General features: G+C 40.3%; 2 protein-coding genes and 1 pseudogene across 7 annotated transcripts in view; 1 reads left to right on the forward strand and 2 right to left on the reverse strand.

The window, feature by feature from the left end:
• S100pbp (S100P binding protein) overlaps positions 1-5,663 on the reverse strand; it is a 41,580-nt gene extending 35,917 nt beyond the window's left edge. For all 6 annotated transcript variants that reach the window (XM_076860810.2, XM_076860814.1, XM_076860816.2 and 3 more), the window contains exon 1: positions 5,598-5,663. The gene's annotated coding sequence lies outside the window, so the exon portion shown is untranslated. The remainder of the gene's footprint in view (positions 1-5,597) is intronic.
• A 223-nt stretch (positions 5,664-5,886) lies between these two features.
• The window catches only part of Yars1 (tyrosyl-tRNA synthetase 1), a 31,143-nt gene continuing 13,726 nt past the window's right edge, over positions 5,887-23,303 (forward strand). Inside the window, exons 1-5 of the mRNA XM_076860820.2 lie at positions 5,887-6,103; positions 9,454-9,600; positions 9,749-9,924; positions 15,968-16,097; positions 19,242-19,322. Coding sequence (XP_076716935.1) covers positions 5,939-6,103; positions 9,454-9,600; positions 9,749-9,924; positions 15,968-16,097; positions 19,242-19,322 — 699 coding nt within the window. The 5' untranslated portion in view covers positions 5,887-5,938. The remainder of the gene's footprint in view (positions 6,104-9,453; positions 9,601-9,748; positions 9,925-15,967; positions 16,098-19,241; positions 19,323-23,303) is intronic.
• LOC143405293 (U6 spliceosomal RNA) lies at positions 21,910-22,002 on the reverse strand (annotated as a pseudogene).

A 23,303-nucleotide genomic window follows, 5' to 3' on the forward strand; every position in this document is an offset into this window, starting at 1 on the left:
TATTGATCTAGTAACTTATTTTATAAAGTAATTTATTTAGGCAGCACTATGAAAAGTTTATTTTTAGAAAAATTTTAAAGAAACTTCATGATTATCAACAAAAAGCATAATACACACTACAATAACCAAAGAACCTATAATTTATTTGTCCTTGTTCAGTGTTTTGTTGAAAATTGACTTTTTTTAAAATTTTTAATTGTTGATAGATCTTTATTTTATTTATTTATTTATTTATATGTGGTGCTGAGAATTGAACCCAGTGTCTCACACATGCCAGGTGAGTGCGGTACTGCTGAGCCCCAGCCCCAGCCCCCAAAATTAACTTTCTAAATTGAAAAACGGAATAAACTTTTTAAATGTAATACAAAGAAACATATTGTAAAAGAAACAATCAGAACATAAGAGCATTGCATTAAGAGGTTTCTTTTGTTTTGTTTTGGCACTGTGGATAGAACTCAGGAGCACTTTACCAATGAGCTACATCCTGAATCCTTTTCATTTTATTTATTTTTATTTTTTGAGGTATGGTCTAAATTGCTGAGGGTCTCACCAAATTGCTGAGGCTAGCCCAATTTGCCATCCTCCAGCTTCAGCCTCCCAATTGCTGGGATTATAGGCATGTGCCACTGCACCCAGCTATTAAGTAATTTCAAAACAAGTTTCCTGAATGTATGGGGGAGTAAAGGAACAAGTTTTAATAAACAACTCTTAAGTAATAAAACAAAACAAAAAAAAAAAAACTTTGTGATTGTCAAGCACAAATATTACTGGGGTTAAGTAGCTACATTTCTTAGAAGCCCTTTCTGAGCCACTCATCTCAACCTCTCCAAAAAGTCTACTCCAAGTGCTTGCTTGGCCAAGTGGAGTGTTCCATAGATTTTCACTCTTGGAAATGAAAGTTCAGAGGCATTAAGTAATTTAACCAACTATGCATTGTCAATAAAGCTAGAACACGGATCTAACTAAGGTCTAATTCCACAGGCAATGTTTTTTTCTACCACTTCGTGATAAGACTTGCCAAGGATCTATCAGCAAATAGCAGAGCTAGAATCCAAACTCAGATCTTCTAAATTCAGTAGACTTTTTATCTCCTGCCTCAGTCTCCCGAGCCATTGAGATTACAGGTATACGCCACTACGCATAGCTAAATTCAGTAAACTCTCTAATAAAACTATGGAATATGTGAAAACTGAAGAGGGCTTTTGGCTTTCTATAAAAGATAAGATGCCTTATCAGATGAAATGGAAGAACAAGACACTGCCAAACATCACTGCCAAGTACAAGGACCAGTACCGTTTACTCTAATTATCAGTTCCTATGTCACACAACATCCAAAGGCACAGAGCTTGCTCTTCAGAACTTTTCACAGAATGTTACAAAAGCAAAACAATGCCATATATACTCATGAAGAGATTTTTTTTTTCTTCTTTGTGGTACTAAGGATTGAACACTGGGGTGCTCTGCCACTGAGCTACATCCTTATCCTCACCCCACCTTTTTAAAAAATGTTTTAATTTTTAGTAGTTACTTCCATAGTAGTGCCCATCCCTTTTTGTTTTTGAGACAGGGTCTCTGTAAGTTTGAGTCTGGCCTCAAAGTTGCAATCCTCCTGCCTCAGCCTCCAGAGCAGCTCGGATTATAGGTGTGCACCAACCATGAGAGATAATTTTTAACTTGCACAAATCATTCTCTTCAAAACTTTATTTGTTCATTTACCAAAATTATTATTATTACTGAAAATTTAAAACATACATACAAGTAACATAATGAACTCCCACATATCCATCACAGTCCCAGTAGTTATTAACCAAAAGGTAATCATGTCCTATCTACTTCCCCCTTTACCAGTTTACTATGAATTAAATCCCAGGCTTCAAATCATTTCATCTATAAACAAGAAATCCTTATAAAATATCTGGTTCAAATTTCCAATTATCCTTGTCATATTTTTCTAAGATTGGTGGGGGGGGGGGGGAGGAAGCTGGGCACGGTAGCACATGCCAAATAATCCCAGCAGCTCTGGAGGCAGGAGGATCTCAAGTTCAAAGCCAGCCTCAGCAACTTAGTGAGGCCCTATCTCTAAAATATAAAAAAGGGCTGGGGATAGGGCTCAGTGGCTAAGCACCCCCGAGTTCAATCTCTGATACAAAACAAACATCAGCATCCAAACAAGGTCCACACAATGCAACTGACGGAGTATTTTAATTTATAGATTCCCTTCTTTTTCTCCCTTCAATTTATTTGCTAAAGAAACAATACTACATGTGCATGAATGCATACACGTATCAAAAAATTATAAAAATATGGATGGGAATAAGAAACACCAAATTCAGCATAGTGTTTATCTCTGGTGGTGGGGAAGGAGGAGGAAAGGCAAAGTGAGATGAACAGCTTCAGTTCTATCTCTAATGCTTTGCTTTTAAAAAGAGAATTAAAAAGCCAGGCACAGTGACATATACCTATAGTCTCAACTACTAGCGAGGATAAGGCAGGAGGATTGCAAGTTCAAAGCCAACTTGGGCAACCTGGCAAGACCCTGTCTCAAATTAAAAATTAAAAAGGGCTGGAGATGTAGTTTGGTGGTAGAGTTTCTATGGGTTCAATCTCCAGTACAACAAAGGGGGGACAAAAAAAAAACAGTTAACAAGGGCTGAGGATGTGGCTCAGTGGTAAAGTGCCTGCTTAACAGACAGGCCTAGGCTTGATCCCTAGCATCAAAAAACAATAACAAGAGCTCGGCCCACACACACCTGTAATCCCAGTGGCTAAGGAGACTGAGGCAGGAGGATTTTAAGTTCAATGCCAGCCTCAGCAAAAGTGAGGTGCTAAGCAACTCAATGAAACCCTGTCTCTAAATAAAATACAAAAAAAGGACTGTGCATGTGACATAGTGGTCAAATGCCCTGAGTTAAGTCCATAGTACCTCCTTCCCCCAAACGGAAAGACCTGAAACAAATATAGCAATATAAGATAAAGCTGGATGGTGAGCATAATGGTATTCATTATTATGTTACTTCCTGTTTTTATATGCTTAAAGTATTTAATTAAAAGCTTTTTAAAAAATATAAAAAAGGGCAGGGGATAGGGCTCAGTGGCTGGACATGATGGGGCAAGCCTGTAATTCCAGCTATCCAGGAGGATCACAATTTCAAGGGGAGCCTAGGTAACTTTGCAAAACTCTGTCTCAGACAAATAAAATTCTAAAAAGGGCTGGGGATATAGCTCAGTGGTAGAGCATTTGCTTAGTAAAAGAGGTCCTAGATTTGATCCCCATTACCACAAAAATAAACAAATATTTCACAATATAAAACCTACCTCAAAGGATTATTGCAAGAATTAGATGAGATGCAAACATAAAGCACTTAGCACACTACAGACACAATCTAAGAGATAAATAAATGGTGGTTATCATTTCATCCTACCACCATCTCCCTTGAAAAGATTAAAGAAAAGCATAGGAATGGTAAGAAAAAGAGTACTACATTGATAATGAAAAGGCCTGGGGATAACTCCCCTAGACTCTGCTGATCTAGAAATTATCAGCATTCTCTATTAACCCAGCATTCAAACCATATTACCACTAAAGACCAGACAGAATGGAGATCTGAAATATAAGGCAAGTTCTGTGAATTAATGGTCACTGAAATACATCATATAGGGGTATGGACTAAATATTCAGAGACTTCATCAACTCTCAATCTCTCTGTACCTAAATATAGATGAACACTTGAAAAAAAGGGATATTCACTGTTAACAAGGATCAACTTCATCCTTGAAGATCAACTGAAGGGATGTTTACAAAAGCACTTTAAAATCTAAAAACCTCATGCCAATGAAAGTTGACTTCAATGAATCTGCAAGGGAGGAAACCCTCAGATAAAACTGAAGCTCTTAAGGTGAAGTTCCACAAGACAGTTTTATACTTCTGCCTGCCATTCTACCACCTTTCTTACTACCTTCCTGGTAACCTCCACTTAAAATATAGGGGCTCCTTTATTTTTAAAGTAAAGAATATATTTCCCATTTCCCAAATCTATCTTTTAATTCTGTTCCCCATCCCTGTGTGACCCTATTCTGTCCTTCCACATCTCTCTCACCTGTCCACCCCCTTCTTCACACTTCAGTGTACCACCCCCTCTCTCTGTTCTGTAACCTCCTGATAGCAACCTCAGAAACTGGTTCCCTATCTATTTTTACCTTACCTCAGAAAACCTATTGCCTTCGAGCACAAAGCCTTCTTCAGGCCACTAAAATTGCAACCAGATGCAACCCCACATCCTCTTTCAAGGCTCTAAAACCAAAACCATTACCAAACTGTGTCTGATAGGCAGGGCCAAAACTAAGAATTAATTCCAAAGAAGAGGACTTCCCATTAATTAGCCTTTGATTTGCAACCTGTACTAAAAGCACAAAAGGCTTTGTTATCATTCATAAAACGGGCCCAATATTTTTTTAAAAATCAAAGAGAACTGAAATTATCTGTAAGAATTCTGCAATTCCCTTTGAAATAACTAGAAACACTGTAGAATGGACAAACCACCCAGGGCTGGAAACTTCTGCTTCAGGTATCATTTCACTACATCAGGATGCCAAGACTCCTCCAAAATGGGCATAGGAAGCAGGGACTACTAACTGTATCAACGGGTTTCTATTTAAGAAGAAAAATGTTTTTTAAAACAATTTTTAAACAGGTGTGCTAAAGTTTGGAGCCCCTAACAAATACCCAAAAACAATGCAGATCAGGTTAGGGAAGCTAGCAGGCAACTCAGTGATTTCTTGGTCCTCTCCAGAGCTCACTCTGCAATGCCAACTGCTTTCCCTCTACCTATTCATTGAAGACCAGGAGGAAGAAAGGCACAAGTCTACCTTTCCGAGGATACAGCCTGGCCTCCCCCCGCCGCCCCCGGCTCTTCAGAAATCTCATCGGCCGCGAGGCGGCGCCGCGCTACCGGCTGGGCTTTTACGCTTCCCTCTCCCCTCCCCAGAGGAGTCGAAGAATTCCCGCCTCCCCGTGGAAGGAGGGAGAAACGCGGGCTTTCTCCCCGCCCCTCCCCCAGCAGGGGCAAAATCAGCCCCTCCGCAGGCCGGGGCGGTGCACCCTCTCTCCCTAGGGACCGCCGCCCATAGCCACACTCGGCTGACCTCAGTCCCCTTTCCCGGAGGGGTGGGTAATCCTCTTCCTCCCGCACCCGCCCCGCGCCTCCGAAAGTCCGCGATCCTCTATCTCCAGAGTAACACCCTCCCGCCGGGCGGGCAAGGGGCAGAGGCATCCCCCCCACCCACCTCCACGCCACTGCCCCCTCCCCCACCGGGCAGGGACAGCGGACATCGCTCATGCCTCTCAGCTGACCAGAAAGCCTCCCTTTTCCTCAGCAGGGTGAGGGGCGTCGCTCGCCCACCAACGTGGAGGTGGGGGGCAGGGATATTCTCCCGCCACCACCTCAGGAGCGAGAACTAGCCCTTCTCCCAGCAGAGCGAGGGCCTCCCTGTCCTTCAAGGGGGCGGGCAGTGTGCGCGACCCCCTGGAGAAGCAACAGGCGCCCCCAACCCCCGCCCAGCCGACGAACGGCCGACCCTTAGTCCCTCCCGCTCTTCACCTCCGGAAGCCGGGCCAAAGCCTGGGCGAACGACTGCGCCTCACTCCGCCCCCTGCGCCATTTTATCGCCCCCTCCCCGACCTCCCCCACCCCGAGGCTGCCTGGCCAACGCCAGGGGGAGGGCAAATAAGCAGTGATTGGCAAGAAACCGCCCCGCCTCTGAGAGGGTTGCGCCCCGCGCAAACGCCGCAATCCCGCCCTCCGCACCTCCTACCCTCCCTGCTGGCTCCGCCCCTTCCCGTTTCATCGACTCACTCGACTCTCCTTTGCTCCAGACTCTCCCGGATAAGGCTAGGCAGAGAAGGGGCCAGGCAGAGAAAGCCGAGCGACGAGCTCAGCTGATGCAACCTGGCGGGACTCTCGTGACAGTTCCCGGCACGCGGCCGCGGAAGCGACGAAGGAAAAGACGCGGGTGCCTGCCGAGCGCGGGAAGCAGGGGTGACGGAGCCATGGGGGACGCTCCAAGTCCTGAAGAAAAGCTGCATCTGATCACCCGGAACCTGCAGGTCAGGCCTCGGGGTTGGAATGCGCAGTCCTGGGTCCAGTGAACCTGAGCCCCACTGTAGGGTAGGCTAGTAACTGTGTGGGGCAGGGAATCTCTGCACCGCGGCAACCCTGAGTAGCTACAGCCCTCGCTAATGATCGGTCCGGCAGTCAAGCAGCCATTCTCTGGGTGCCACTGAAATCGCCGTGGACTCATCTCTTGGGTGTTGGAGCTGGGCTTTGAATCCCAGATTCCCATCGCACCCACGCTATTATGTGCCAGGAGTGGTGCTACGAGCCAGGGATATGTTAGGGCACTGCCCTCCAGAGCTGACCTGAAGAGAGCGGACCTTAATGACCCATAACCTAAACCATTACAGTTTGGAGTACTGAAAGCAGTGGGTTATTACACCAAGAAAAGGGAAGGCTTCCACGAGAAAGTGACCTTTAAACTGCCCCCTGAAGGTGTGGGTCACTCCTTAATTCTACAAATGTTCCTACTTTCACCAGGAACTGTAGGGATAGGACTTAAACAGAAGAAGAATGGAAAAAATGGGGGAGAAAAGCATTTCAGATGGAAGAGTATTGTCAAGATCCGGAAGAGGGGCTGGGGCTGGGGCTCAGCAGTAGAGCGCTCTCCTAGCACATGTGAGGTCCAGGGTTCAATCCTCAGCACCACATAAAAATAAGTAAATAAAATAAAGGTATTGTGTCCAACTGCAACTGAAAAATAAATATTAAAAAAAAAGATCCAGAGGAGAGAAAGAACCTTATGGTTCAGAGAGAAAACTACTTTGACTGAAGTGAACAAAGTGCTGCTCGGAACCCTTAATATTTATATTATTCATTTTCTTGCCTTCCTTCAGGCCTCTGACTATTGTCACCTTATTAAAAAAGCCTTTCTTTTTTCGGGGCAGAGTATTTGGAATTGAACCCAAGGCCTTGGGCTTGCCAGGCAAGTGAATTACCACTGAGTTGCACCCCTAACCCTTTTTGAATTTTACTTTGAGACAGGGTCTTGCTAAATTGCCCAGGCTGGTCTTGAACTTGTGATCATCCTGCCTCATCATCTGGAGTGTCTGGGCCACCTGCCCCAGCTAGGAAGGCCTTTTTTGAGCACTTAATTGAAATAATAATTTCCTTGCCACCAGAACTGTCTCCCCTATCTGCAAATTTTCAGTTATTATTCCTAGATAGCACTTATCACCATCTGATATACATTTTATGTTTATTTATTTAGGAGAAGTAGGCAGGTACCAATTCTTGAGGGTCTTGTAAGCTTTATTCTGCAAGCCCAGTTTAAAACTGGGCTTTGGGATGAGGCTGTAGCTCAGTAGTAGAGTGCTTGCCTTGTACATAGGGTTCAATCCCCAGCACCATTAAAAAAAAAAAAAAAATCCTGGGCACTAAGTGCAGTGGTATATCATAGCTTGTTGTTTTTTCTTTTTAATCCTTTTTGTGATACAATTCAAATACTATAAAAGTTGCCCCTTTACAGTGCATTTTTGTTGTGTACCATGACCACTATCTAATTGTAGAACATTTTCATATTCCCACTAGGGAATATGAAAACTTGTACCATTGGGAGCTGGGGTGGTGGCTCAGTGGTAGTGTGCTTGTCTAGCATGTGTGAGGCACTGGGTTTGATTCTCAGAACCACATATAAATAAATAAAGGTCCATTGACAACTAAAAACTATTTTTAAAAAAACTTGTACCAATAGCAATCACCACTATCATCCCTCCCTCCAGCTCTAAAGGAAACACTGATCTACTTTCTGTTTCTATGTATTTGTATATTCTGGACATTTCTTTTAACTGAAATTTGTGCTTCTTTCATTTAGCATAGGTTTATCCAAGTTGTTATATCTATCAGAACTTCACTCCTTTTATTACTGAATTTACACTGTATGGACATACCAGATTGTGTTGAGCCATTCATCAGTTGATAGGCATTTGGATTGTTTTGTGCACAACTTGAACTTGACTCAAGATTTTTGCATGCTTCCCCTTGCCAAATCCTATGTTTCTTAACCTCTCTTCATAAAAGAGTGCTCCTTAGGGACATAAGATACACAAAGCCTATGGAATTGACTCTCTCAGGTTATACAGGCCAATTGAAACCTTTCCTTGGGTGATGAGAATCCTCCAAGTGTCTAGATAGTCAGAAGCTCCGGAGGATGCAGGATCAACTGCCAACAGACAGCTTGGAGCACAGGATTTTAACAGTTCCTAGTAATAGATGATTTAAACTAGCAAAACAGTTTTTGTCTCTTACAGTCGTGTTTCTCCCCTGCCCCCATACTGAGGATTAAGCCCAGTGGTGCTTTACCACTGGCTACATCCCCAGCCCTTTTTATTTCTCATTTTGGGACAGGGTCTTGATGAATTGCAGAAGTTGTCCTGAAACTTGCAGTCCTCCTGCCTCAGCCTCCCAAGTCACTGGGATTACAGGCCACCACACCCAGCTGTCTGTCATGGTTTCTGACAGTCTCCCCAAACCTTCCCTTGAGAAACACTGAAAACTCTTTAATCTGGGGCGTACTGGCGTATTAGGATTTTACCAGTATTGTTTAGGGCAAAAGAAAATCAAGGTTTTAAACAAAGCTAAGCATAGTGGCAGGCAACTGTAGTCTTAACTACTTGGGAGGTTTGGGAGTTGTTAGCTCATGAGTAGTAACTGAAACAACTAAAGGGAATAAACTAGGGGGAATGTAGAGTAAGAAAGAAAAGACTAGAGCCTCAAGGATTGTTAATATTTAATGATTAGGAAGAAGAGGATCATCCAGAAAATATGGAAACTAAGAAAATAAAATAAGGAAGTCAAAAGTATAAAGTGTTGCAGGGAAGGAGTGGAGACTGAAAAGTATTCATTGAAGTTAAGATACCTGGAGGGGGCTAGGGTGTGGCTCAGAGGTGGAGCGTTTGCCTAGCATGCGTGAAGCACTGGGTTCGATCCTCCCACCACATAAAAATAAAAAAATAAAGGTATTGTGTCCACCTACAATTAAAAAGTAAATATTTTAAAAAATAAAAAGAGACCTGGAGGTCCTCTGTGATCTTTGCAAGAGTATGAAACTTGCACGGGAATGGGAGATGAAGAAAGGGAGACCAAAAGAGAGAACGACTTTAAGAAGTTGGCTATGAAAGGAAGGAGAGTGAGTTAGAAGTAGCTGGAGGGGGAGATGTAGAGACATGCTCCCACCCCCTCGTATCAATGTTATTTCATGGGAGAGCCACTAATAACAGTACCTGCTTAGGGTGGCTCTCAGCTGGGCCTCCCGGGATACATGTCTTTGCTTTCCTTGTCTCAGAAAACGATGATCAAGGCCGAGCACCAGCATTAAATCAGTTCTTTCTTGCTTCCACAACAGGAGGTTCTGGGGGAAGAGAAGCTGAAGGAGATACTGAAGGAGCGAGAACTTAAAGTTTATTGGGGAACAGCAACGACAGGCAAGCCACATGTAGCTTATTTTGTACCCATGTCGAAGATTGCTGACTTCTTAAAGGCAGGATGTGAGGTAAGAATCCATGGTATCAGCTAAGTAGTTTCCCTCAGGGAATGATAAAAAGAGATTAACAAGAGTGTGGGAGGGGAAGGAGGGGGAAGATGGTTTGGAGATAATGGACAAAAATCACATTTTGGTGATCCTTATGCCTTATGGCTAGGTAACAATTCTGTTTGCGGACCTTCACGCATACCTGGATAACATGAAAGCCCCATGGGAACTTCTAGAACTCCGAACTGGTTACTATGAGAATGTGATCAAGGCAATGCTGGAGAGCATTGGTGTGCCCTTGGAGAAGCTCAAGTTTGTCAAAGGCACTGATTACCAACTCAGCAAGTAAGTGCTTAATTATTCATGCTCCTCCTGGCTCTGGTGCTTCTAGCTAATTACAGACCTGTGGAGTCTAGGCATTCTGTAAGTTTGGATTAGAAGCTATATGGCTGTACCTGTTAAGAACCATTAAAAAAAAAAAATGTCGGGCTGGGGATATGGCTCAAGCGGTAACACGCTCACCTGGCATGCGGGAGGCGCTGGGTTCGATCCTCAGCACCACATAAAAATAAAATAAAGATGTTGTGTCCACCAAAAACTGAAAAATGAATATTAAAAAATTCTCTCTCTCTCTTTAAAAAACAAACAACAACAACAAAAAATGTGTGTTCTTTGTCCTCTTAATTCATCCATCAAAAATGAGCCAACTAGCCTTGCATGCCTGTGATCCTAGCGGCTTGGGAGGCTGAGACAGGAGGATCTTGAATTCAAAGCCAGCCTCAGTAACATCAGGGCGCTAAGCAATTCAGTGAGATCCTGTCTCTAAATAAGCTACAAAATAAGGGTGGGGATGTGGCTCAGGGGTTGAGTGCCCTAAAAAAAAAAAAAAAAACATAACTAAAGGGTGCCGTGGTACACACCTGTGGTCCCAGCAACTCAAGAAGGGCTAAGGCAGGAGGATTGCAAATTCCAGGCCAGCCTCAGCAACATAGTGAGACCCTATCTCAAAATATTTAAAAAGTAGGTGATGGTGAACTAGGGTTATAGCCCATTGGTAAAGCACCCTTGTGTTCAATCCCCCTGTAAAATAAATAAACAAATGAATAAATAAATAACCTGGGTTCAGCCCTCCGTGCAAGAAAACAAATAAATAAGAGAAAGAAAGAAAGAATGAACCAACAAACCAGTAAATACCTGGGTACTGTTCTCCTTGCTGGAGCTACAAATGTAACATAACAAAGTTGCAGAACTTACAGCATGTGGGAGAGGGATAGTAAGTGATCATCCTCCCTTTCTCATCCAGTCTCAGTAAATAATGATAAAAAGCAATGTAAAAGAGATTGCACACATTTCTCACCTCCCCAACCATTCTTCTTGCTTGTTTGTCAATTATATTCATATTTGGGCTGGGGTTGTGGCTCAGTGATAGAGCGCTTGCCTAGCATGTGTAAGGTACTGGGTTCAATTCTTACCACCACATAAAAAAATAAAGATTGTGTCCATCTACAGCTAAAATATTTTTTTAATTATATTTGTGATATTGGCGTAGATATAAATTTGTATGTTTTTTGTTTGTTTTCTGGGGATTGAACTGAGTGAGGGTCTCACACATGCTAGGCAAGTACTCTACCACTGAGCTACGTTTCCAGCCCCATAATTTAAAATGTCTAAGACCTCTAAAATAAGTCTTTATAGTCTACATAGCATAGGTCACTCTGCTAGGCATATTTGCATTGAAACTCTCAAAACAACCTTTTAAGGTAAGCATACTATTACTATTATCAGTGAAATAGATTCAGATTTAACTTTCCCAAGTTTACACACATAATAAGTAAATGAGTTAGGATGTGAACCCAGATCTTTTGCTTACTTGTAATTTATTATTTTTTTAATTTATCATTTTTTAATTTACCATTTCTTGCTTACTTGTAATTTACTTGTAAATTATCATTTTACTTCTTCTAATATATAATTTTCTTTATTATTTTCCACTGTTGGACATTTAGAGTTTTGAAAAAAGAATGTAAACACCTTCATATAAACAGATCTTTAATCCTGAAGTCTCTGTAGAGTGCCTGAGATTTAATTCTTGTTTTGTTTTTTGTAGTACTAGGGATTGAACTTGGGTCTTACCACTGAAATATACACACACACAAACAGAGAGAGCGGGAGATCAAGTGTGTTTATATATGTGTATATATGTATATAAATTGTTTATGTTTGTGTAGATGGTGATAGGTGCTAAAAGCAGGCAATAGGTGGGTAGTTCTTGGACAGTAGGAGTTACTTTCTTTTTAAGTAGAACAGCTAGGGGAAACCACTCTAAAAATATTAGGCAGAAACCTGAAGAAGATAAGGGAGCAAATCATAGAAATATTAAGTTCATACCATATGCCAAACTCTATTCTAGACCCTGGAGTTATAACCATGAATAACACAGCCAAGGTTTTTATTCTCCTAAGACTTAATAAAATTTGGGTATGGGAAGGTAGGATAAATAAATAAGCTATCTTGTTTCAAGTCACTTGATCTTTTTTTATGTACAAAAGTGACTTTAAAGAAAGATGGCTTTGTAGTGTACACTTTGGTACATTTCTGTTCCAAGCGCAGCAGTGATAGATGAAAGGACATAGCCCAGTTCAAAAACCAACTAAACATTTCCATGGGAAGAGAAACAAAACTGAAATGTAAATTGGTGAGTTGGATTGAAGTTACAGGTCTGCCTGTGTTCCATTTCACAAACCAGCATTGTTTATAAGCCCAGCAGTGAGGACAAACCAAGCTTACTGTGTGAATCAGAGAATAGAGTAGGGCTTTTCCCCTTTTTTCATTCCCATACCTACCCTTCAAGGAAGGTAGAACCTGGAATAGGAGCATCACTAGCAACTCACCTGGGTCTTTAGGGATTTCCATCAAGTTTCATGCCTATGGAGACTTGACATACCAAGAATTAAACCAAGCTGGCCACCATTTATGTGTTATGTCCTAATTTTACCAAAATGGCAAGCTCTAACATATCAAAAAATAGTATTTACTTAAAAAGAAAAGAAAATTATAAGACAGATGCAGGAATGAAACATGAATATATAAATATAAAAAAGAACCATTTAGGGGCTGGGGTTCGTGGCTCAGTGGTAGAGCGCTCGCCTAGTGTGTGGGAGGCCCTGGGTTTGATCCTCAGCGCCACATAAAATAAATAAATAAAAATAGAGGTATAAAAAAAAGATTTATTTAAAAAAAATTTAGAAACCTCAATTTCAATCTTTAGAGAAAAAAAACGAACTTGAAACATACAGGATCAACTGCAGACTTAATTAATGAGTAAATCTGTGAAGTTCACACAAAATGCATCCCAGAGACATGGGCAGAAAAAAAAAATACATAGAATGATTAAGATGCAAATAAGGACTTTCTTTTCTAGCAGTCTTGTAGTCCAGTTACTATGACCTACCTTTCTACCAAAAACAACTAAAAATGCCAGACAACCTGGGCTGGGGGTGGGGGGTGTGGCTACCAGGGATTGAACTTGACCACTGAGCAATATCCCCAGCCCTATTTTGTATTTTATTTAGAGATAGTATCTCACTGAGTTACTTGGTGCCTTGCTGTTGCTAAGGCTGGCTTTGAACTCATGATCCTCCTGCCTCAGCCTCCAGAGAACAAGCAAAAGTGAGAATACAAAGAGATACTATACTTCAATTGACCATACAGTCATCCCTTCAGGTCCACAAATTCAGCCAACCTCAGATCCAAAGTAGACTTTTGTTCTTGTCATTATTGCCTGAGTGATAAAATATGACAACTACTTCTGAAGCATTTGCATTGTACAGACATCCCTCAGTGTCTGCAGGCAATTGGTTGTAGAACTTCCTCTGGATACCAAAATCTACAAATGCTTAAATCCTTTATATAAAATGATACATGTAACCTAGGCACATCCTCCTGTATACTTTAAATCATTTCTAAACTGATTATAATACCTAATACAAGGAAATGCCATATAAATACTTGTTATATGATATTGTTTAGGGAGTGATGACAGAAAAATAAAAGTACATGTTCAATAAAAAAGCAGTATTTTTTTCCAAATATATTTGATTTGCAGTTGATCAAGTACACAGATGTGAGACCCATGGATTTGGAGGACTGACTGTATTAGATATTATAAGTAATTTACAAATGGCTTAAACTTTATGAGTGAATGTGCAGAGGTTATATGCAAATACTATGCCATTTTATATCACGGAGGGACTTGAGCATCTGTGCCTTTGGTATCCACAGGAGTCCAGAGATCTGACCCCTGCAACAGTTACCCAGGAACAAAATAACTATTAATTAATGTATAACAGGCCATTGTTTATAAGGTAATCTAAATTGCAAAGGTGTTAAATGTTTAAAAAAAAAAAAATACCTCTTAGCCAGATGTGGTGGTACACACCTATAATCCTAGTGATTCTGGATGCTGAAGCAGGAGGATTGTAAATTTGAGGCCCTATGCAAGTTAGCAAGACCCTGTCTCAAAATTTAAAAAGGGGGCTCAGTGGTTAAGCATTCTTGGGTTCAATCTCAAGTGCAAAAAAAAAAAAGTCTCTTAGAGTCTCAACTGATAAGTACTCTCATCTTGAGAGAGAGCGCTTATGATCTCAGGATGGGAATACTTAAGACACTCGATAATGCCAGGAAGAGTTACCTATACCTTGTAATCTAAGCAATTTGGGAGGATTACAGGTTGAAGGGCAGTCTCAGCAACTTAGTATAACCCTATCTCAAAATAAAAAAGAAGGATTCAGTGGTCAGTGGTCAAGTGCTTTAGTACCAAAAAGTCAAGTCACAAGCTGGGAAGTGTGGCTCAGTGGTAGAGTGTGCTTTTTTCTTTTTCTTAGAATTTTTTTTTTTTAATATTTATTTCTTAGATTTCGGCGGACACAACATCTTTGTTTATATGTGGTGCTGAGGATCGAACCCGGGCCGCACGCATGCCAGGCGAGTGTGCTACCGCTTGAGCCACATCTCTAGCCCTAGAGTGTGTTTTTTGCAAGCATGAGGCACTGGGTTCAAAATCAAGCACCAAAAAAAAAAAAAAAAGAGAGAGAGAGAGAGAGAGAAGGTTAAGCTACAAACTAGGACAAGATATAACACAGATAATATCCAGTGTTATGTTTCAAATTTACAGTCAGTTATTTTTAAAAATGTGTCAATCCAGTAGAAAAAGACTTAATTAGGCATTTCTCAAAAGTTAATGATCAATAAGCATATGCAAAGAATAATAACTTCCTTGGATATTACTCAAAGAAATGTAGATTAAAACTGAAGTAAGAAATCATTCCATACTCACCAATTAGCAAAGATTTAAAATAATGATGATATTAAACTGAAATTGATAAAAACCACTTAGGAAATAGTTTAGCATTAGCCCACTGAAGTTCAAGATGCAAATTCCCTGTGATAGAGATTCTAGGGCATATGTATAAAATTTCTGCATGTATACTGGAATACACAGACAAGGATATTTATAACACATTGTTTAGAGATATAAATGGAAAACTAGAAAGAAACACCAACTTCAGGATTATGGTTACTCTGAAGAAGGAGGAGGAGGAGGAGGAGAAAGATTCTAAAGGGTGCTCAATAGCTTCAGAAGTAATTGTTAGATCTTTTTGCTTAAGTTTGTGTTTTGTTTTGTTTGTATCAGGGATTGAACCCAGGGTCACTTAACCACTGAGCCACATCCCCAGCCCTATTTTGTATTTTATTTAGAGACAGGGTCTCACTGAGTTGCTCAGGGCCTTGCTGAATTCTGAGACTAGTCTTGTGATCCTCCTGCCTCAGCCTCCCAAGCCATTGGGATTTCAGGTGTGCACCACCATGCACAGCTTTAGATCACTTTGTTTAAACTGGATGTTGTTTGTATTGTTCAAAAGGCATGGGAGAAAGAATTCCAGAAGAAAGGTAGAGGGGAATGGCAGAGAAGCAGTATGTCATAGATAATAACAATGTTTTCTGGAGGCAAAGTAAAAATTAAAGCCGTTTTTTCAAAAGGAAAAACAAGCTGGTGTAGTGGCAGAAGCCTGAAATCCCAGTGACTCAGGAGGCTAAGACAGGAGGATCTCAAGTTTGAGGCCAGCCTGGGCAATTTAGTGAGATCCTGCCTCAAAATTAAATAAGAAGGGCTGGGGATATAGCTCAGAGGTCAAGTGCCCCTGAGTTTAATCTCCGGTCCTGGGGAGTGGAAGACAGGAAAAACTAATGTTTTGGATGAGCAGGCAATCTCTTACATTTAGAAACTACCGGGTAGAGTTCTCTTCAAATAGCTTAAGATTAAGAGAGATACCCTGGGAAACTGAGACCTACGTTCAGTTTTATGATTGTCCCCTCTTTTCCTCTTCAGAGAGTACACATTGGATGTGTACAGACTGTCCTCTGTGGTCACACAGCATGATGCCAAGAAAGCTGGAGCTGAGGTCGTAAAGCAGGTGGAGCATCCTTTGCTGAGTGGTCTGTTGTACCCTGGACTGCAGGTACTTAAGAGAGATAGAGTGGCCCCAGTGATCTTTCTGTTCTCTTTCTTTCTTTTGAAGCTGGGTATTGAACTCATGTCCTTATTTATGCATGATAGGCAAGTGCTGTACCTCTCCCAGCTACTTTATACTCTGTTTCTAATGATGAACACCAACTTCTATCAACATCAGTAAACCAGTGAACCTGCTGTTCCTTCACCAACTTCTGGGACTTCCTTCTTGTCTGTCCCCCTCCCCACATCGCTGGCTTCCTGGAACATTCTTTTACTTCTTCAGTTGTAAGTCCTCTTCCTGTCTGTCCTATAAGACATTGCTTATCTCACACATCATCTTTATCTCTTAATCAAAGCAAAAAAAGTTCAGAGAGATGTGTGAAAATAAATTTTAGACATGATCCTATTTTTCAGTAAAGAAAACAATTACATCACATTTCATGGGTGTGTATATATCTATGAGTTAGGAGAAAGATAGAAAAATACACCAAGCAAGCAGTTGATACTGTTTATCTCAGGAAGGTGGGATAAAAATTAAAATACACTTAACTATATCTCTGAGAAAAGAAAATGAAGTCTCTCTTGTCATCTCATACAGTTCTTTGTCAGCATTAAATCTGAAGACATACTATATCAGTCCTATCTAATATGGTAACCTCCAGTCTTAGTCACATGGGGATATTAAAATTAAGTTAATTAAACTAAACTAAAGTTTTATCCAGGTGAGGTGGCATGCACCCCTGTAGTCCCAGCTACTCAGGAAGCTGACATAGGAGGGTCACTTGAGCTCAGGAGGTTGAGGGTATCCTGGGCAACACAGTAAGACCTCGTCACAAAAAAAAAAATAGTTAAAATTTGTTCTTTAGTTACATTGATATAAGCTGTACATTCAGTGTATATTCCTTAAAGAGGAAAGAAGGGATAGCCATAGACTATCCTGGACAATTCTGGTAGCCACATGTGGCTATTGGCTATTATCTCAGCCCAGATATGGAACATATTCATCATCCTGAAGGTTCTATTGGACAGTACTGTTTTAGATTGTCCCTGTTTATTCAGCCTTCTTTTACTCTCTCTTTCTTTCTATCCTCAGCCTGTCATGCACCAAATTTTATTTGTTCTGCTTTTTAAAAACTCTTAAATTAGGGACTGGGGTTGTGGCTCAGTGGCAGAGTGCTCACCTAGTGCAGGTGAGGCACTGGGTTTGAGCCTCAGCCCCATATAAAAATAAATAAATGAAAATAAAGTCATTGTGCCCACCTACAAATAAAAAATATACCCCCCCAAAAATTTTTTTTTACATTAGCTGTGTGTAATGGCACACACACATGAAATCCCAATAGTTTGGGAGGCTGAGGAAGGAGGATCGTGAGTTCAAAGCCAGACTCAGCAACTTAGAAAGATCCTGTCTCAAAAAATTAAAATGGGCTGGGGAAATGGCTCAGTGGTTAAATGCTCCTGGATTTAATCCCTAGTACCAAAAGAAAAACAAAGAAACCCTCTTAAGTTCATTCTTGCTACTGGTGTGATCATTTTACTGAGCTGGTCATGTTTTTCTTCACCCTGAAACCATTCAGTGGTCAGATAGCACTAAGCACAGTAGCATGACACTAAGGTCCTTACCTGCTTTTCTAACCTCTTCACTCACTATTTCCCACATTCCTTGAAGTGCGTTTGCAGACTGAATCATTCACAATTTCCCCCTGAAACTTCACACCTATGTGCCTTCTTGCACATTCTGTTTCCTCTTCATGGTAAAAACATCTATGTGTTTTTTAAAGCCAAGCTCAGCCCACGTCTGATTCTAGGAAGCTTTCCCCACACCCGTTTGAGAGAGGTGATGGTGCCTTCCTTTGTGTTGGCACTGCTCCCACATGAACATCTAGGCTAGCTCTTAAACGCTGAAGTGGTTGTTTACATGTCTCTCCCCAAGTGGGTAATTGGCCTTCTTGAAAGGAGTCTGGTTCTGATTCTTCTCTGCATTTGCAGAGCCGGCACCAAGCCTATAATATTTCAACAGTCTTTGTTCCTTTTTTTTTTTAACTTATTTATTTATTGTAGTTGTAGATGGACAACATGCCTTTATTTTATTTATTTATTTTTATGCAGTGCTGAGGATTGAACCCAGTACCTTGTACATGCTAGGCTAGCACGCTGCCACTAAGCTACAGCCCCAGCCCAACTATTCCTTTAATAGTACAGTGTTAACTATTTTCCAAGCTCTTACAGGATTTTTTTTTTTTTTTTTTTTTTTATGTATGTTCTGAAGATTGAGACCAGGGCCAGGGCCTCTTGTATGCTAAGCACACACTACCACTGAGCTACATGCCCAGCCCAAGGACTCTTCTTGCCAGGAGAGGCAATATTGGATTTGAACCCAGGGATGCTCTACTCCTCAGCTATATCCCCAGCCCTTTTTATTTTTATTTTGAGATAGGGTCTTGCTAATTTGCCCAGGCTGGACTCCAGTTTACCATCCTTTCACCTCTCCAGTTTGGGGATTACAGATACATACCACCACATGGCTGGACTTTTTTTTTTTTTTTCTGTAGATGAACACAATACCTTTTTTTTTTTTTTTTTTTATGTGGTGCCTCACACATGCTAGACAAGTGTTCCACCATTAAGCTACAGTCCCAGCCTCTGGCTGGACTTATTTATTTATTTAAATATTTTTTTTTAGTTGTAGATGGACACAATGTCTTTATGTTATTTATTTTTATGTGGTGCTGAGAATCGAACCCAGTGCCTCATGTGTGCGAGGCAAGCGCCATACCACTGAGCCACAACCCCAACCCCGGACTTATTTATGCCACTTATTTGACATGTGTCACAGGTTGCCTTATTTAATGAGTTACCTTTGACATGGCTGTGGTTTGTCTTTTCTTCCCTCCCTTTCCACTGGATTAGGAGCATCCTGAGAGCAGAGACTACTCTTCTCGTTTTTATCACATGACATCCACATGGACTTATGTTTGCCTCGAGTGCTTAGCAATTGTTGATGCAGCTCTTGCCCGCTGCTGTTCCCCACTCCCAACCCCTGTCCTGGCTCTGCTTTCTGAAAAACCTAATGATTCTACAGTTTCTGATTTCTCAGACCCATAGGGAAGAAATACCATAGGTGTTTATGCTCATTTTTTTCTTTCCCCAGGCTTTGGACGAAGAGTATTTAAAAGTAGATGCTCAATTTGGAGGTGTTGATCAGAGAAAAATTTTCACCTTTGCAGAAAAGGTTAGTGTCCTTTTTCCTATTTTTTTTAATTTCAGCCTCAGAAGTATACAATTGAAATTAATTAAATTGCCATGTGCCACTCCCACCAGTCATACTCATATTGTATGGTAGATAATATTTTTCTTATTCTGCAGATGAGAACACAATAGAAGAAAACCAAAGCCATTTAGTGTCACACAGTTAGTAACTGAGCTGGCAGTTAGTACCAGTCTTCCTAGAAGCCCGCTCTTTTGCTACCCCCAGAAAGCTGCCCAGGACCTATTGAATTTGTTTCCTTCCTAATGCTTCAGTTTCCAGGAATAGGTACCAGTCAGAACTACTGTTCTTTCCCTGAGCATTTGGTCCACACTGCCTTGGGTCTTGTATAAACTGCTCAAGATAAGGTTTAACAGGGTTTAGCAGGAAATCAGCACAAACCCATGATACTTTTTTTGTGCAAAAGAACTTGACTAAGTTGAAAAGAGCAATTTCAAAGGGGTTGGTATTTTTGAAAGCTTCCCAAAACCTCATATTGGAAAGCATATGGAGAAAACAGTGCTAGTAGAAATGTAAATTCTTGGAAGATGATTTGACAACCCTAAAATGTTTTTATCCTTTGACCTAATAATTCTGTTTCTAGAAATTTGTCCTAAGGAAATGAGAATAAGTACAGTTTTTATATAAGAGTAATTAGTACATTTGTCAATTTAAAGCAAAAATTTGGATATAAACATCTCCAGTGACAAGGAATTGGTTAAATAAATACATGATGAAAAATCCTCATGGTGGAGTATTATGCAATATTTAAGTACTGGTTTGGAGTTATATTTAATAAATGAGGAAATGCTTAAAATCTAAATCCTTTGATTATTCAATTATTTCTTATTTTGTCTGCTCTGTTAACATTGTAGTGGAACTGTTTAGTATTCTCCAAAGATTCAATTCACAGCTTGTTTTTGTGTGATTCACAAACTAAAAATGATATTTACATTTTTAAAGGACAATTTTTAAAAGTTGAAGAATATGCAGTACAGACCATATACAGCTCACAAAGCTGAAAATCCTTATTATCTGGCCATTTAAAAAAAAGTTTTGCCTTCCCCTGCCCTATAGATTATAACATGTATCCTTGTAACTTATTACAATTGAAGTTAAGTGTTTTCACAAATTTTCAACAATGCAAGAACCTTCACTTAACCCATTATGTTCCATCATCCTATTTATAGGCCACCTATAAATTTGCTCAATTTAACTTTCTGTAGATATCCTACATATAGGATAATGGAACATAATGGGTTAACTCCCTCCTGCCCTTTGTGCCTTTATTGTCATGATTTTACTTTTTGCATGTATTTTAAATATCAAAGACTTTATATTTTAATGTTTTTATGAGTGCATTGTATTATACATAAACCCTTTGATACCCTGGATTCCTTCCTACAGTCCTGTGCTTCTAATGCTTCCATGTGAGTTCATTTTCCTGCAACCTGGAGAGGCCCCTGAGTATTCAGTGCTTATAGTACAGGTCTTTCAGCAATGAATGAATTCTTTCAGCTTTCTTTTGTCTGAAAAACACCTTTTTAAAAAAAATTTTTGTACCAGGAATTGACCCTCAGGGGCCAGCCACATCCCCAGCCCTGTTTTGTATTTTATTTAGAGACAGGGTCTCACCGAGTTGCTTAGTGCCTCCCTTTTGCTAAGGTAGGCTTTGAACTCAAGATCCTCCAGTCTCAGCCTCCCAAGCCAGGCATGTGCCACTATGCCTGGCTCATCTTTTCTTTCACTGGATGTAAAATTATAGGTTTGCAATTATTTTCCTCTCTCTGCTTTAATTAAATTGATTATTATTATATTGTTTTTATTTTTATTTTATTTATTTATTATTTTTTACTTATTTATTTATTTATTTATTTATTTATTTATTGTAGTGGTAGGGATCAAATCCAAATAACTAGGCAAGTACTTCATTACAGAGCTATGCCCTCCAGACCTTCTTGGCTTTTAAAGAATCATTCACCTGCAATCCCAGCAACTCAGGAGACTGAGGCTCCTAGGAGAATCACATGTTTGAGGCCAACCTGGATATTTAGTGAGATTCAAAATTAAAACTAAAAAAGACTGAAGATATAACTCAGTGATAGACACTCTGGGTTCAATTCTCCGTACTGGAAAAAAAAAAAAAATTCATTCTGTTTGCCTTCTGGCTTCTAATGTTTTCATTGAAAAGTTACCATAAGCATTATTGTTACTTCTTTGAAGATATATGTTTTCTCTGCCACTTGTAAGATTTTCTCTGTTTTTGATTTTCACGAGATTTAACCATATTTTTAACTGTAATTTTCTATTTCTCATGATTGGATTTTTCTGAACTTCTTGAATCTATGGATTGATGTTTTCATCAAATTTTGAAAACTGTCAGCCATTTTTACCTCAAATAAATTGTTTTTGTCTTAATTCTCTTTCTCCTCTCCTGAGACTCTAGTCACACCTAGATTAAATTTCTTGGTCGTGGGCAACATGTCTTATATTCTGTTCTATTGGTTTCCTTTCTTTGTTCCTTGTGTACTTTAGTTTGGGTCTTTTCTTTTTCTTTCTTTCTTTTTTTTTTTAATGCTGTGTGAATTTCTGTCATCCTTGCACAGGGGCTGTGCTAATCTTCTCTGTATCATTTCAATTTTAGTATGTCTGATGTTGAAGTGAGCACCCTATCCCTTCTTTTAGATTTTATTTAGAGACAGAGTCTCACTGAGTTGCTTACGGCCTCACTAAATTGCTGAGGCTGGCTTTGAACTCACAATCCTCCAGCCTCAGCCTCCCAAGCCACTGAGATTACAGGCATGTGCCACCGTGCCCTGCTAGTTTGGTTGCTTTCTGTAAATCCACTATTGTATTGTGCCATAGGTTCCCACTCTTTTTTACAATTTGCTGTATTTATTAGCTATTTTGTCCATCCTGTCCTCTAACAACTCATACAGTTATTTTGGCATCCTGATCTGCATACTTCAGCGTCTGGGTTGTTTCTGGATCAGCTTCTTCTCTCTTCTTTTTTTTTTTTTTAAGTTGTAGATGGACACAATACCTTTTATTTATTTTTATGTGGTGCTGAGGATCGAACCCTGTGCCTCACACGTAAGAGGCAAGCACCCTACTACTGAGCTACAACCCTAGTCCCCACTCTTTTCTCGACTGTCAGTTACTTGTTTCTGCTTCCATTTCTAATATTTCTCTGTTGTTTCAGAGACACTGTAGATGTGTTGTGGAAGCTCTAGATTATGTTTATGGAGTCTGTATTCTCTGTAAACTGACCTATCACCTCAATTATATTAAAGATTGGATTTAGGCTTTCTTAGAGCAGGTCCATTTCAGTTTTTCCCTTACTTCTACAGTATGGTTTTTATTCATAGGAAATAGCATTTCTAGGACTCAAGCTAAAATCTTGGGGTATTCACCTATCCCTCTTTACTTTGATTGAGCCTACACTTCAGCCTGTCTTTCAAGTTCTCTGCACCATCTAAAATCTCAGCAAGGGTCTCCAGTCTCCCAGAGCCTATTATCTGCCAGGCTTCCTGAAATTTCACCATGTGCATAAGAGCTATTAGCTAAGAAATCAGTGGGGAATTTTGACCTAAGATTTTTTTTCAGGGCATCAGAGTCCTTCTCTCTAGAATCCATCCCAAATCCTAGCTTCCCTACAGCCTGAACTCCAGTACCTGTGTCCTCTGCCTAGACTGTAGCTGCCACCTGGATCTCTTTTTCTCAGCACCTAGCTTGGAAAACGTCCTCAGGTAGAAAGCTGGGTGAACTTCCTTATCTCAAGTCTTATAACCCCACATTGCTTGCTGTTCAATGCCTGCAATTGAAATTTTTATGTATTTCCAGCTGTTACAGTTGTTTATGATAGGAGGATAAATTCAGGGGAAAAAAACTGTTCACATTATGATCACTATTGGAAACTCTTATATATCGAAGAAGGAAAAAAACATTAAAAAAGAATGTAGCAAC

The sequence above is a fragment of the Callospermophilus lateralis genome, chromosome 7 (assembly GCF_048772815.1).
Source record: "Callospermophilus lateralis isolate mCalLat2 chromosome 7, mCalLat2.hap1, whole genome shotgun sequence".
NCBI classification, from domain to species: Eukaryota; Metazoa; Chordata; class Mammalia; order Rodentia; family Sciuridae; genus Callospermophilus; species Callospermophilus lateralis.